Genomic DNA, 17,136 nt, shown 5'->3' on the forward strand with positions numbered 1-17,136 from the left:
AGATATTTAGTCTTCTTATACTATCAAGCCTTACCTTCCCCTCTAAAGTCTTGTGCACTGTTTACAAGATGCTTTAATGTTTTGAATTCTTCCCATAGTTACTTTGTCTATGAACCAATACAATTCACTTACATAAAAAACCTCTAATAGAATACATACTCTTCCTTTGACCCACGGTACTGCCAGCCCAGACATTAAAAAAATCATGAATCAGACTAAAGAAATATTAGTGGACTGATTGGAAACATGAAATTAACAAAAAATATGTTGACATCTTTTTATTTGCCTTTCAGTGCACACTTAGGCCACATCTTCAAGCTTTTTGCTGTAACCACGAAGGCTAGAAAGTTATTCTTTTTTAAAAAGAAAGCTGAGATTTTCACATAACCCTACAACTTTAAGAAAAAATATTGCATGACTCATCAAATATTGCAAGACTCATGGAAATTAATGGGACCATGATTTTATCATGAGTCGGCAAAACTGGACCCATTAATTTCCATCTCTGTAGTGAAATGCTCAACTATGGAGACAGCAAATAATACAAAGTCATCTATAACAAACAGTTAAAAATGTGTTTAGGCTATAATTATTGCTCTACAGTTGTATGAAAATTTATCCCCTTTTCATTAGACCAATAGGGAGTAATGATTAGACAGCTCAACTGCAGAACCAGGCTGGAAGGTGATCACTTCCTACTAAATAAATAATCTTTTACAGAGTTACAATTTGTTGATTTATAGTAACTTTTTTCTTTTTATATTCTTATAGATAAATTCAAACTGATCCATTAGAGAGAATTATGCAAAATCTATTAAACTTAGTGTATACATATATTTTTTCAATTCTGTAAAAGAAATACAGGAATTTCTTCCTTGCTGAAAATAACTGCATCTTCCTTAATACATTACAATTTGCACATATTTAAGGAGACACAGACACAGATATATGAATATATGCAAGTGCACACATACATATTTCTCTTTTTCTTGGTCATACCCAGGGCACTAGAAATCAACAGATTTAGTTTCTTTTTTCAGATTTTACTATGCTCTGCAAAAAGCTAAGTTTTCATTAAAAAAAAAACATCCCCAAACAAAACTAAGTCCTTCTTATTATAAAGATAGATTTAACATTGTAAATCAGCATTCTGTTGGCCTGTTTGCTCTGCAGCCAGGCACAAAATGCTGAGAATCCTTGTTGGGAGTGAGAAAGGAGGCTGGAGCTGGAGATCCAGAAATAGGGCCGTGGTGTGACAGGGGAGGCTGCAGCTGATGACCTCAAAGTGGAGGTGGAGAAGGAAAGAAGCAAGCTGAGATGGAAGAACAATAAGGAGTGAGAGGCAGCAACTTTGAAGGGGATGAAGGGCTTTAAAGAGGCAGGCATGAAGGAACTATGCCCTAGAGAGGCTGCAGGCAACTTGAAGAGCAGTGGACTGTGGACTAGATCAGTTTTAGTGTGTACAGGAGGGAAACAATTCTGAATGTGTGTGTGACTTTCAAGCAGATGTTCAGTAGCGTTAGAACTGATTTTTCATGCAGATGGGGAAGTATTTGAATTGATTTGCATTGGAGAGGAAATTGGTTGTGGGGGAGGGACTTCATTTTGATTTCATGAGTTGGGTAGCCTCCTTGTTACACAACATGAAAAAGTTTGAGAATCCATCACCCAACACACCTCAGACTTAACAAAGTCTGGCCATTCTATCTTTGATGCCATTAGAAACTTCAGATGGGGCCCATCTTCCCCGCCCCCCAGAGAGAGGGTCCTGTATAACAAGGGAAGAGAAATGGCGGGAAAAGCAATCTTCTTTTTTCTTCTGGTGGCAATTCCTTGGGGAACAGGGTATGCAAAAGATGAGTTAGTTGGAATGTCCTCTCCTCTCTTACCAGCTTCCAGTGGCAGAAGCCTATTGGTGGGGTTGTGTAGCCTCTCTCCTGAGTCAAACAGCAGCAGTTTGAAAAGTTAGTAGGACTTTGAGACTTCACTGAAACGGGCACCCCAGACTGCAACATAGGTTTCAAAAATTTTAGATCTTTTGAGACTTAAATGGTTTTGAGGTTGAGGATGCAAAAAGTAAAGTAGCTCCAGTGTGTCATTATATGAAGAGTAGCTCCAGCAGAGTTACAAAGAGGTGCCTGGGTCTACTATCCCACAGGTTGAAGCACTTTTAATTTTGCTAAATTAGTCTGCTGGAGGGTAATGGACAATATCTGTCTGGGAAAAAAGGTAACAATTATTTATGGTGGAAGTTTTCAAATATTTCAGTGTTCTCCTTATTTGCATGCCACATACAAAACAGGCCCTTTAAAAGTGTTAAGTAAGGATTGTCATTTTAAAAGTTCAAGATAATTGCTTCTTTTTTTGAGAAAAGCTATGATGGAAGATTAGAGAGAATAAGACCACAGGCTTTACCTGAGTTTTTTTGGAATTTTTTAAATTATTGGTTATATCAATTTCAAATGATTAATACAACACATAACCGATTAAGCAGTTTAGCTTCGAAGCTACTTTATGGCTGGAAGATACTAGAGATTGCTGGAGAAAGTTAAGTCACAAAGAACTAAAATTGTATTAGGTACAGTTTTAGGATAATTAGTTAACATATAAATCTTCTAGAACAATACCTGCAGGTGTCTCACAAAGTTTTTCAATCGTAGGGAGCTTTCCAATGACTATATCATCATCTATTACATTTAAATGAAACAAAACATTGCAAGAAAACAAAACATTTCAAGCAATAATAAAAAGCACTAATTTAAAGTTATATTATTTAAATGGAAAGATGTTTGAAAAATAAGAATTTTAATTAAAGATGAGGTTAAAATATAAAATAAATTAGTTAAGAATATTAGACATTTCCACAAATTCCCTTGAAACAACATACATTTGCTGGAGTTAAGTTTAATTTAGAAGACTAAAGTTGTAATAGTGTCCAGTAGTTAAAAATAATAATCAGTCCGGCAAAAGGAACATCAGGTTAAAAAAAAAATACACTTTTACAAAAAAAAAAAAAAAAATGTTCCTTGCTAGTTACACCTTAGGTTGTCAAAACTGAAAGAATTTTAAAAGAAATCAAGGTCCTGATCCTTCAAACACGAACATGTAACTTTATGCAGGTGAATGGCCCCTCTAAAGTTAATGGCACTATTCATGTATATTGCACGATTAGGGCCCTAATTTACTTTTCACCATTTATGCTCTTTATTTAGTTCCTTTACTTCATCCAAGCTGGAGAAAGGAAAAGACCATCAGTTTCAGATTTTGGTTTCTATGTATTTGCATAATGCTGCAATTATGGGGTTGCAAGCAAGGCAAGGGAACATTTAAATCACTATAAATCATTTAAAAACAATTTTCATGGAAATAATTCTATTAGTATTAAGTTTTATAACAGAAAAAATTAAAACAAAACCTGATAATCGGCCTAAATGCAATGGTTTCTATAAAAAGGATTAAATTCACTCTATATCTAAAGAATATTTCAATATCAAGTAGAATAAAATCTCAAACAAATAAATAACAGCCTGCACTTAATGTATACATATCCTGCATAGCAAGTAAGCATTTATAAGCATTTCTACAACAATTTAAAAAAAAATTTCACTGAAGGATCTGCCATACTGGATCAGACCAGTGGTCTATCTAGCCCAGTATCCCGTCTCTGACAGCATTCAGTACCGGATACTTCAAAGGAAGCTGCAAGAAAACCTAAGTTGGACAAGTATGGCTATTTCCTCCTAACATCCAGAAGTTAGTGGTTGATATATGCCCTGAAGAATGAAGATTTATAGCTCTTCTAAAAAAAAAAATAAAAGTTATAAAAATTACAGGTTATAGAGACATAAAATGGTTGTTCACAGATAGTCTGAATTACTTACCTACTGTGGGTGTATTTGCTGCACTTAGAGAAGCAGAAGAAGATATTGATGAGATACTCTCTGCTCGTGCCAAAGGAGCTATAGGTGGTGGACTGGAGTTAGAGGTCAAGGGTGGGCTGAATGGCCTCGGCTTAAAACAAAATGTGTCAATATCATTACAAACATATAAATGATTTTAAATGGATGAAACAAAGGAAATCTTATGAGAATCAGATAGAACCAGAAAAGATGTCTTCATCTAGTTCATTCCCTGCCTAATGCAAGATTGTTCCCTACAATATTTTTTTTCTAGTGTTTCATCCAACCTAATTTTCAAAGTAAAAAAAACTTATGAACTGCTACCATTTCCCTTGGGCAGTTATTCTATAATTTAGAATATTGTTAGGAAATTTTTCCAGATAATCAATCTTTAATGAGTTAACATTATGCTTTGCCTATGTAACAGCCTAAAGTAACCCCATTTCAGGCTGAGCTAAGTGCCAAAAAAAAAAAAAAAAAAAAAAAAAAGGCAGAGAAGCTAAACTTTTATGCTGCTGCCTGAACCTGCAGCCCTGAATACATGAGCACTTTCCATGGATGACAACTTTAGGGGCCACACCAGTGGAGAGGAAAGGTTGGTGTCTTTCAAAGAACCATCCGCTGTTTAACCTGGAGATGGTGCAGTGCCACTGCATTGTGAAAGAGTGGATCTCAGGCTTTCCACACACATTAATCCTCCCCTCTGCCCTGACCTCCCCTCACCCAAATTCATCTGGTGTTACACAAGGATGGTTTCACATCCAAGATTAACAAGCAAGGACAGATTAGATTAAATGTTAGTAACACCCAGTCAAATAATTTAACACAAGCCAGTGAAGAGCAAATCTGAAATGGTGGAGGTTGTGGTTTGTTTTTGCTACTTAAGTCTCCTTTTTTACAGCACCCAGAACCTGTAAAGAATTCTCAGGTACTACAGTGATGGGTAGTACAGAAATGCACATAACTAATAAAATTGTACCTAGTCAGAGTAAATGTTTCAGGAGAGTTAAGGCCATTTTTGCCAACTTCTAGTGAGCCATGTTAGGTCCGAAGAATTCAAAATGTTTATCATAAGATGGATAAACAGTATCAGCCTGATAATATGAATGAGTTCCTCTTCCCTCATGTGGTTCTCTCTCTTAGAAATTGGGGGTGAAATCCTGGGAGTTTTGAGATTGATTTCACTCGGATCAGGATTTCACTCAAGGTTTTTTCTGAAGATATGGCATTATGTATATGCAATCTTCAGTTTTTAAAATTGATTCTTTGTTTGAGCAAGTAAAAGCAAACACACCTAAGCCCTCCAAAAGCTGCTTTGCATAAAAAGTACTAACAAATTTATGCCACCAATAATTACATTCACAGTGAACAATTTCCATGCACATTTTAGGTTGATGACAATTAAAATGGGTGATTTATAAACTCTTGAAGAGTTTGATGTAAAAAGAAACGTTAACTATAATGGGGTAAATGAGTGCCTTATTTCAAGTTGAGCCATTCCTTGAGAAATAAGTTATATAATTAAACAAAAACTAAAATTAAATACATACTATTTCATTAATTCCACTAAGTTTCCCTGTTGAGATCTTTGGTCTGGAAGCAGGCCTTGGAGGGGGTACAATAGTGCCTACAGAAAGAGGAGTTGTGGGCCTAGCTGAAAAAAAAAGAATAATGTGAAGAAATCATTAGTATTATAAAAAAGTCATATGAAAATACAAAAAATACAAAAAAGTCACTGAGTGCAACCATTATAAATTACATTTCTGTTAAAGATTCTACTTTATTACAAACCCTATTTTGCAGGAATTCATAACAAACAAAAACTACTATGGTATTAAAATGTGATTCTATGGTACTCTGAAAAATGACTACAAATGGCATTGTGGGTTCCATCATTACAGTTCCTTAATGATTCCATATCAAATATACCCAGTTTGCAGGTAAAAAGATGGTTTTACCTAGCTTTCACCCTTGATGCTCAGCATGGACTCAGAGTGAAGTCTGGTCTTTTATTTCTCATGTATCATCAACAGTAATAAAACAGGCCAATTAGGCCTTTGATGACTGCTGTGTAGCTCCATTATCTTAAGATCAGGCCGCTGACATATGTGAAACCACACTGCCTTCAGTGAGTTTTCACAGGTGTTATAAATGATTAAAATTTAGTAAATAATTGTGTTGATATGTGAGAAACCATGTAACTTCTCATTTCTTTCAGCAGGACTACCAGAAACTAAAAAATTGTAAAAAATTAAAAGCCTCGAAAATGAGCAGATAAAATTCTCAATACACGTCAGTGAAAGAAGGTGCTATTTTTACATAGCCACTTTTCTGAGACGAACTATACTTCAAAACAGCTGTTAGATGTCATCCAGTAAGTATTCTGAATCAAAAATGTGCTTTTTTCCCCCCCAAAAAAGCAAATACATAATTATATGATAAATAAGAGTTATAGCATATTCAATTATCTGTCCAAAATAATTTTAGATGTGCTTGTAACCAAAAAGAATATTCACTAAAAATTATATTTAGTGTGAGATTTTCAAAAGCACTCAGATATGGCATAACTCTGTTCCTATTAAAGTAAATGGTAGTTTTATCAATGACTTCGATGGAAATAGAGTTAGGCCAATGCCGAGCACTTGAAAATCCCACTCGTCCTAAATTTGTACCACAAATGCCGAAAGCAAACCCAATTCAAGACTAACATTACCAATCTTCACTTTAAATTCATCCTTTTATGCCTACTGCAAGTAGTGCACGATAAACACCCTGATCAGAGGCACACAATGAGAGGAGATGGAATACCTGTCTCAACATTGATTTTCTTTACATTTGTTAGTTTGTGTCACAACTGTAGTCTCAACTGCACATTAAAATTTGATTTAAGTATCAAAAGGATAAGTACAGATTTTAGATTTTTTACTCTAATAAGGTAGCTATATAAAATTTAAAAAACACTACAATTACTTTTTGCAGTTCTAAATATTTAAATTTTCCAGAAGTTTTTGATTGCTCACTGCCTTTGACATTCCTCAGAATAGTATATTCGCTGCTTTTTAAAAAAGCAAAGTTCCACATGATCAGGAACAAACAATGCCCTTAGTCAAGAAGGTTTTTTTCAGTTGGATACATATTTATATGTTGACTGACTGACTTAGGAGACTTGGTGCTAAAAACGCTGATAAGATTTAGTATCTTTAGATGAGAGGATGAATTAATTTTAATATCAGGTGAGCAATAGTGAGGGACAGAAGTCAGTCTACTTTTCGGAGTCAGTTATTAGGCAAAGACCAATACACAACTCATGCTTGCCATACCCTTGTTTATATGAACACAAGTGGAGACTAAACTAGAGTCCAGTGGCGCTGATGAAGATGTGGAAGAAATTTCAGCAGCACTGTCAGTTTCTTCAATGAATAATTTTTCACGGTACGTAATATTATTGTAAAGGTCACTTTGATCCTCAGTGGCACAGCTGTTGGAAGAACTCCCAAGCAAAGCAGCAGAGGCAGTGTGGAGATTTTCAGTTTTAAAATGCAAACTCTAGGGCACCTTGTGGTTTGCATTTGTTTGTTCAACTGTAACAAGATCACCAGTAAAGCAAATCCACTGATTTTGAGACCACGAAATAATAGGTAAAGTATTTCTGTTCCCTGTTGGTTCTGTTGTAATATAAGGTTTGCACAAAAAGCTAGAGGTGAAGTCTCGTGATGATGGGCTCCTAGACCAAGAATCTGTATGGCGCCCAAGCAAAGATTCAGATAGTATGCATCCAGGAAAATCAATGGTTGATGACAAGGAGCTCCTATTTTGCTCTTTTAGTGTAGCTGAAGGAAAAGGGAAAAATTGAAAGCTAGAAGCAACATGAAAATTCTAAAAACTACAATATAAATCCAAACTTTAAAAATTTACTCAACATATACACCCTGAAGAGTAAGTCTACTAGCCAAGCTGAAAAATAACTGTTCTCTCAGGCCCTGTCTGCAATTTAAAGGATTAAAAGTTGTATATTATTTGTATACATCATTTAACTGTAATATTGTCAACCAACCTATTAATTTTGCTCTCTCATTTTTCTCCAAGTCTCTCTCCCTCTCCATATAGTATCCTGTTTGGGCTCTATCTTCTGTATCAGCCTCCATTTAGTAGGTGTCTGGTAGTAAAAGAATATTCTCTCACCTCAGAATCACCTGACTGTACGTGGACTCCCCTATTATTCTCCTCCCTCACCTTCTTGGCTGCTGCAGTGGCAGGAACAGCAATAGTAAAAACTGACCAGACTGGTCAGCTTACCCCATGCTGCAACTTGTCAAAGCTACAAGCAACAGTGGCAGTGGAGTGGTGTACAGACTTAGGAAGACAGGACAATATTGGTTTACACTCAGTTCATATATGGAAAATTATCTTTGCAACTATAAAAAGTTATTACCTACCTGTATTGTAATTGGGTTTTTTTGAGTTGTGGGTGCAGACATGTGTTCCACTCAGGTGTGTGTGCACTCAGTGGACTGAAGCCAGTAACTTTGCTTAGCAGTATCCAGTGGGGTGGTACTCACACCATTAGGCCCTCAGAGCCCCCTCCATTGGCTATTTAAGGGCAGCGCTGCCCCAACCTCCCTCAATTCCTTTGCAACTAACATCAAGAGTAGAAACTCCATTGCAGAGGAGATGGGGGGAGGGTCACAGAATTCCTATCTGCACCCACATCTCGAAGCATAACAATTACAGTACAGGTTGGTAATAGTTCTTTCTTCTAGTGGCTGCAGACATGTATTCCATTCAGACAACTGACAAGCAGTAACCAAAGATGGTGAGGCTTGGAATCTACTTGAACAATGACTGCAGGACTGCCTTCCCAAAGTCTGCATCTGACAGAGATGCAGTTGTAATAGCATAATGTCTGCTAAACATATGCACAGAAGACCACATACCGGCCCTGCAAATATTCAGTATAAAAACATTACTGAGAAATGCAACAGAAGCTTCTTGGGCCATCATCAAATGAGCCATCAGTTTCTGTGGAGGTGTGATCTGAGCTACCCCATATGCTGTCGTAATGCAGGAAATGATCCATCTGGAAATCATCTGTCCAGAGACCACTTGACCCTTCATTCGATCCGCACAGAAGATGAAGTCGAGGTGATGAACTATTTGGTTTAATCCTTTTCAGATAGAATACCAAGCATCGTCTCACATCCAGTGTGTGAAGACACTGTTCATCCACATTTGAATGTGGCTTAAAGAACAGAGGTAAATATATCATTTCATTAAGGTGAAACTGTGAAACCACTTTGCATCCAAAATTTTTGTCTAGTCTTCGGACCACTTCATTTTTGCAAACTGCATTTATGGACATTCTGCCATTAAGGCCTGCAGTTCACTCACTCTTCTTGAGGCTGTTATGGCATTAAGAAAAGCCACCTTTTGGCAAAGAAGACAGAACAAGTTGCCAGGAGGCACCATAAAGGTAGCCAATACAGTATTAAGGTCCCATAATTGAACAGTTTACTTCACAAGTGGAGACAGACAACACCTTTTAGAAATCTCATTACCATGCAGTCTGAGAAAACAGACTTCCTTTGGATCAGAGGACGGTATACAGAGATTGCTGCTAAGTGGATCCTCAATGAGCTGAGAGAGGAAAAAAAAAGAAACCAGCGGACTAAAAGTTATAACAGATAATCCAAAGTGTCCTGAATGCTGGCTAGCTTCAGCTGAATTCCCCTGGCTAGCGATCAAACCAAAAAAATGTTTTCACTTGGCCAAATAGATAACCTTAGTGGAAGGTTTTCTACTATTAAGCAGAACACTCAGAACTGCTTCTGAACACCATCCTTCCCCTCATCTAACCATGCAGCATACACACCGTGAGGTGCAGACTGCTCAGCACTGGATGCCAAATTTGACCATGGTGCTGAGTCAGTAGGTCAGGATAGAGGGGAAGAGATCTGGGAGGTCAAACACAGACTGAGAAGATTGCAGAACATTGTCTTGCAACGATACAATCTGATGCAACAAGTATCCATTTGGCATGATCCAACATTAGTTTGAAAATAATCTGCGGAATGAGTGGGCTCGGGGGGGGAAAGCATACGTCAGTGCTGATCCCCAGTTCAGATGGAAGACATTGATTAAGGATCCCGGACTGAGACCCAATTGAGAACAAAACTTGTTTTTGGTTGCAAACAGGTCAACAGTTGAAATGCCCCATTCTTTGAAGATGGACCTCAGCCTGCTGCTCTTCAGAGACCACTCGTGATTCTGGGAGAAATTCCTGCTAAGGTGATCAACCAAGTTATTCTGAGCATCTGGTAAGTGAGCAGCCGTGGAGATGTTTTCCCTAAAGCAAAATTGACAAAAAACATTATTGCTTCCTGACAAAGGTGGTTGGAGCAAGCTCCTCCCTGGTTGTTCACATAAAACATTGTGGTGGTATTGTCAATGAGGATATGAATGTCTGTGCTCTTCATCTGTGCCCAGCATCCTGGCTTGAAGCTACAGGATGTTGATATGATGTCTGTCCATAAACCATGAACCTTCAATGTCCCCAGATGTGTTTCCCAACCTGCTATGAAGGCATCAGTAACTATGGTCCTGATTAGAGGAGGATGGGCAAAAGGAACACCTTTGCAAATATTGATCTGATCTGTCCACCACTCTGTAGAGACTCCAGGATGGGCAGTGGCAATGACTGACAGTTCAGGAGATATACCAACTTCAACCATCCCTGAATAGGATGAAGATGAAATCTTGCATGTTGGACCATGTATGTAAATGCAGCCATATGACCTAACAAATTCCAGCATTCAAGGATCAGAGTTGAAGGATGAGAGCAAGGGACAGCCACAGGCAACGAATTGCATGAAATCCTTCTCTTCACAGAAACACCCTCGAACTTGTAGAGTCTAGGAGGGCCCCAGTGAACTCTATTTGTGTGTTGCTATTGTGGTGGCTGGCTTTCCTTTGTTCACAGACGATAGAAGAAATGTAGCGGAAATTGGACCAGACAGAAGACTTGGTCTCTGGACTTCCCCCTTACATTCAGGTAAAGGAAAGATATGAATTCCTCTTTTTCTGAGATATGCTGCTACTACAGTCATGGATTTGGTAAATACATGTGAAGCTGAGGACAGGCCAAAGGGAAGCACTGTGTACTGTTAATGGTGACCTGTCACTACAAATCTCAAACGTCCTGTGGCTTGGAAAAATTGCCATGTGGAAGTAAGCATCCTGAAGATCAAGTGCAGCAAATCAGTCATGATTCAAAGTGTGGAGAACAGTAGTTAGGATAACCATATGGAATCTCATGTATTTGATGTACTTGTTGAGACCACAGAGATCGGGGAATCGGGAAATACCGTGAGTAGAATTCCTTTCCCTGATGCTGCAGGGGAAACATGAAGCATGCAACTTAGACCTGTTGAAGGAGCTGTAATTCATGAGAGGAGTCCCTGAAAAAGGATGGGGTAGTGGGGTGGGAAGGGGAAATGAACAGAAATTGGATGGTCTAACCGACTCCCACAGTGCTTAGGACCCATTTGTCCTTGGTTACTGTTTCCCAAGCATTTTAGAAGCGAGACAGCCTGTCCCCAAATGGTGGAGATATGGCTGGGGAGATAAAAAACGGAATGCAGCTCTCAATATGCAAGTCAAAATGGCTGCTTGCTTGAAGCTGATGGAGGACAGGCTGGCAGGTTAAAATTGGATCCAAAAGGTCTCCTAATCTGTGACTTGTGCCCCTTCCGGGAGAAGTCTTGTTGCCTAGCAGGTAGGACAACTACCAGAAACATCACTGAGAGTGCTATTGCTGCTGTTGTTGATAACCTCCATAATGATGTCTCTTTACGAATGAACCCTCAATGAAAGCAAAGTAGCACAAGAGTCCTTAGAAAATGTAGTGTCTCATCAACCTTTTGAAAAAATAAAAACCAACCACTGAAAGGTAAGTCCTCTATGGTCTGCTGGACGACAGGAGCAATGCTGCAACCACAAGGCCCTTCTCATAGTTACAACTGAGGCCATAATTTTAGAAGAAGTGTCCACCATGCCCACTGCCAATTGCAATGACATCTTGGCTACCAGATGGCCTTCTACAATGAATGCCTTAAACTCTTCCCTGGAGGATTCTGGCAACTTATCAGGAAATTTGGACATAGCTTCCTAATACACAAAGTCATATTTAGATAACAGTGCCTACTGATTCACAATGTGCATTTGTAACGATAATGTTGAATAATTTTTTCTTTCCATCAAATCTAACCTTTTAGAGTATCTTCAGGCATCTCCTCTGCCATAGTAGTTCATTTGCTGCCATCACAACAAGAGAATTTGGGGCTGGATGTGGATAGAAGCACTCAAAAACCCTGCATAGGGTTATGATATCTTATCAGTATTCAGTATGCTTCACTGTAAGCGGTAAAGAAGCTGGGGTATGCCACAAAGTGTTTGCACAAAAGTGCTTCATTTATAGGGAGAGCTCCCCTCCCTGGAGCTGAGGGCTGGAGAGTTTCCACCAACTTATGGTATTTTCCTGAACAAACTCTGCCTGAATGCCTAAGGCTGAAGCCATTTGCCTTAGAAGATCCTGATATAATTTAAACTCTTCAGGCACAGGAGAGGAGGAATCTAGTCATCTGGTGAAGAGGAAGGGAACAGAGCCTATGGTATCTCCTGCAGCAACTCTTGCCACTGCAACAATGGTTCAGGCTGAACCAGCTCAAAGGGGACAACCTCAGTCTGTGTCTGTAGTGTAGGTGGCTCAGGAGAAGAGACTACAAAGGGGATTAGCAAACTCACTCTGGATTGAGCCAAGGATCAGGACTTTGCAGATCAAGGAACTTCCCAATGATTCCAAGGAGGCCACTGAGGAAGAGAATATGGCACTGTGGCCAACAGGAACTGGTCCAAGAGCCTCTATCGCTATTGTAGGAGTGGTGCCAATCCCAGTACCGATGGTGATCCCCAGAATGTCTTGCTAACTTTCGAGGACAGTGCCTTGACGGCAAGAGAGAGGAAGAAGATGCCCTTGAGTTCAATCTTGAAGAACCCTTCAAGCAGTCTAGTGGCAACGGAGGAGCCTCTCCAGGCAGGGGCAAGTCAACATCCAGCCTCATCTGAAGCCCAATATGCAGATCGCATTGGTGTGACCAATGATAAATAGCTGGCATCTTGGGCCCTAGTGCGGGCACTGCATTCACACTCCGCACCAAAACAGATATTGGTAATGAAGTCAAGGCTGGTACTAATATTGTAGAGGTGGTCTATATTGAAACAGTTGTTGGTACCGAAGGCAATATGTGTACTGATGAGCCCCTTGGTACCGAGGAGACCAACCTCAATCAATTAAGCAGTGCGGAAGATGGTGCCGACAATAACAACAATTCTGCAGCCAGTCCAGTTAGCCCCAAGGACACAGAAGAGGCCACTACAGTTGAATGCTTCTGAATTAATGGAGAGTCAGGAACAGAAAGGCAGAGCAAGTCCTATGCTGCCTGGTATGCCAATGGCATGGAAACAGTCAATGCCAACACCAATGTTGTCGGTACTGGACTCAGCGGATGCCCCATGAATAATACTGGAATTGATGGTATAGTCATGGGTGGGCAATCTATGGCACGCATGCCAAAGGCGGCACGCAAGCTGATTTTCAGTGGCACTCACACTGCCCAGGTCCGGGGGGGTCTGCATTTTAATTTAATTTTAAATGAAGCTTCTTAAACATTTTAAAAACCTTATTTACTTTACATACAGCAATAGTTTAATAATATATTATAGACTTATAGAAAGAGACCTTCTAAAAACGTTAAAATGTATTACTGGCATGAAAACCTTAAATTAGAGTGAATAAATGAAGACTCGGCACACCATTTCTGAAAGGTTGCTGACCCCTGTATAGTGTGTCCAACTGATCTCGTCTCAGTTCCAGAGAGCGGGTAGGAGCCCAGCCTTATCTTGAGCATCTGAGGAATATCAATGCTGGTCTGCACTCTTCTTGGAAGAAGAGGAAGAATCTCTCTGAGCTCTGTAGCCCAGTTCATCTTGAGAGTCGTTTTCCTTGGGGGACCAGAGGAAGAAGAACAATCTTTCTTCATCCTGGGGGAGCAATCAGAAACCGGCCATGGAACATGCCAGCTCCAAAGCTCCCTGAGGGGCCAACCTGTGGAAGTCCCTGGTGCTGAAGCAGCGCTGCCTGGTCCATAAGATATTGTTTCAGGTGCAAGTCTCTAAAGCCACCTTCATTCTCCTTTTGAATGACTTGCAGATGAAGCACTTTTCTTTAATGTGCCATTCCTCAAGGCACAACAAACACTGAATGTTGGGTTCACTATTAAGAACAGCCATCTCACATGACAGGCAGTGTTCAAAACTTGATACTAAACTGTATCTAATTTCTACTACTTAACTAAATCCTAAGGGTACTACTAGAACTATATACACAAGAAAAGCACGGTGACAGAGAAATGCAAGATAAAATACCACACAGATACACTTTGACTCAAGCCAGGGCTGGTGAGAAGGAACTGGGGGGGGGGGTGTCAGGGTCATGCTGCCCTTAAAGAGCTACATGATGGTTTACAAGGGCCAAAGGGCATGAGTATCACCCCGACAGGTACTGCTAAGCAAAGTTCTCTGGCTTTAGTGCGCTGAGTGTGTGCACTCCTAAGGGGAGACTGACAGATTAAAAAAAAAACAACCAACCAAACAAAAATCTTCAGTTCAGGAGAGTTGATAGCACTTGCCTGGGAAAGCTTCCTACTTACCATAGGCTAGTAGACTTTTCAAGCCCGGAAATCTACAGATTTAGTAGATCTTACTGTTCATGCTAAATGCTTTAAACATTGTTTCTAAGGTTTGCATTGCTACAGATCCTAAGTTAAAACAATGCACAGACAAACAAAAAACTGCATTTTTTAAACTACATACGAACATACTGGAAGAAGCGTTCTTATGGCCAAGACAAACACTACCCCAGTATAGGAAGAACAAACAAGAGATTAGTTTTAAAAACTTTTATAAAGTTTGACGAACACATTATATGATACATTATCATATATGGAAAAATGTTTTTGAATTTCATTATATTGTTTGATGGGCAGCAATGCAAAACATTCATATGACAATTTTTTCCATGTTTTAAGTCTTTTTGAAATAAAAGTTTGACATGTACACAGATTTTTGATCTGATGCTTCTCTTGGCGGGAGGGATAGCTCAGTGGTTTGAGCATTGGCCTGCTAAACCCAGGGTTGTGAGTTCAATCCTTGAGGGGGCCACTAGGGATCTGGGGCAAAATCAGTACTTGGTCACTGCTAGTGAAGGCAGGGGGCTGGACTCGATGACCTTTCAAGGTCCCTTCCAGTTCTAGGAGATAGAATATCTCCATTAATTTAATTTAAAAAATGGGGAAGGAAGAAAAAAAGAGGACATGAAAGAAGCATTTTTATACATGAATAACTAATACGGAAAGCATAACTAGCCAAAATAATTTCTATCATGTTTTCCCTTGATATAAAGTTTGCTTCAAGTTCTATCAAAGGGCAATAATTCACTGAATGATCTAAGTTTACTTCTATGCTGCAAGGCCTACCAATTGTTTAATACTATAGTAATTCATATTGAGCTGCAAAACACTGTCCAAAAGGAAGGTTTTAAGCAGTGGTAAAAAGGAAAAGAATGCCCATGTGGTGACTTTTTAAACCACAATATGTTACATGTATGTTACATGTACTTGCAAGTACATTTCAGTCAACAATTTAATTATTGGGATGGGATTGTCAAAAGAGCTAAGCATTGGCTTAACTTCTGTCCTACTGAAGTCAATGATAAAACTCCCACTGACTTCAAGGAGTGCCGAATTAGGTCCAAACCCAGTGGTTTTGGAAATCCCACCTCTTGGTATCTAATTGCAGCTCAAAGAGCAATAAAGGTCAGCTTGATTTAAATAATACTATCAGAACTTAGGTACTTTCACAGGATAATTGCCTATTGTTGCTTTTGCCTCGGCACATATTTTTCCAAAGTACATTATATTTATTCTGTGATATTTTAGAATACTCACTTAATTTAATATTGTATACATCAGGTAACACATGTAGACGGATTCATTTTGCTTTGGACAAGGATCAACTGAAGTAAGCATTACTCACTGTGGCTAAAATGTTCAAAAGCATTGACATCCCATTTTCCAAAGTGATTTAGGCCCTCAGTAGTCTTTAAATGAGATTTACGGTCCTAAGTGCCTAAATCCCATATGAAAATGAAATATATGCTTCTAAATCATAGCAATGCTAAATCACTGCAATGCTGAATGCAGTAACACCTTTAAAAATCTGGGCCTTAGGTTCCTTTGTCTTTAACAACTGGATTCTGGCTGGTTTTTGACAAAATCTGCATTTCAACTAATAAAAAGACAGGTTAATTAGAAAAGTCCATGCTATTTTTATAAATCTAATTTGTAACACTCACTCTCTCGCTCATTTCAATTTATCAGTAAATTAGGGTCAGCTAGCCTGCTGATTGACTAACACTTTGTATAGTAATAAGCCTCTATTGTAGCAAAGAATGAAAACATATAAACAAATGTTATGAGGCTTGATCCAAAGTCCACTGAAGTCAGCTGAAGTCCATTGACTTCAAAGGGCTTTGGATTAGGTCCTGGGACACTTCTTATCTCTTAGCTATTATAAAACACTAATTATAACTGGATTAAAAGTTACCATTTTTACCTGAGGTACTGGTGGTATTTGCTGTACAATCTTTAGACAGGATATATGAGGAACAAAAAGAACTTTTTTGTAAAGGAACAGATTGTGCTACAGAAAATAGCAAGAAAAAAGGGGTTATGAAGAAATCTGCACACTATAGGGCAGCATCTGAGACGCCCCTTTGAAAATAGTAATAAAAGTGTCCTGAGCAAACTATTCACAACAACAGAAAGCCAACCCAAATTTCTGGAAACCACGTAAAATGCTATGATATTCAAAATTCATATCAAGCTTGATCTTAACTGAATAAAAAAATAAAACGCTTAATTTGGCTGTTTATTCCTGGTTATGTGAAAATTTTCAGAGCATCAACTTTAATAATTAAACATGGAATACTTCTTACAATAACCTATTGCAACAAAAGTAATTTGTCTAGATAATTGTGACCCACTGAACCATTTACAGGCAAATGCAAGGATATCCAAAGATTCTTAAAATTTTCCTTTCTTCAATGCCATGTTCCATTAAAATA

General features: G+C 38.7%; 1 protein-coding gene across 5 annotated transcripts in view; it reads right to left on the bottom strand.

The window, feature by feature from the left end:
* FCHO2 (FCH and mu domain containing endocytic adaptor 2) overlaps positions 1 to 17,136 on the bottom strand; it is a 205,614-nt gene that overhangs the window by 23,554 nt on the left and 164,924 nt on the right. For 4 of the 5 annotated variants that reach the window (XM_034773504.1, XM_034773503.1, XM_034773506.1 and 1 more), the window contains 3 exons: positions 5,450 to 5,553; positions 3,882 to 4,011; positions 2,628 to 2,687 (listed from right to left, as the gene is read on the bottom strand). In XM_034773504.1, the coding sequence (XP_034629395.1) occupies positions 2,628 to 2,687; positions 3,882 to 4,011; positions 5,450 to 5,553 (294 nt within the window). The remainder of the gene's footprint in view (positions 1 to 2,627; positions 2,688 to 3,881; positions 4,012 to 5,449; positions 5,554 to 17,136) is intronic. The other variant, XM_034773505.1, reaches the window with a different exon arrangement.

Source organism: Trachemys scripta, chromosome 6 (genome assembly GCF_013100865.1).
Source record: "Trachemys scripta elegans isolate TJP31775 chromosome 6, CAS_Tse_1.0, whole genome shotgun sequence".
Taxonomy (NCBI): Eukaryota; Metazoa; Chordata; order Testudines; family Emydidae; genus Trachemys; species Trachemys scripta.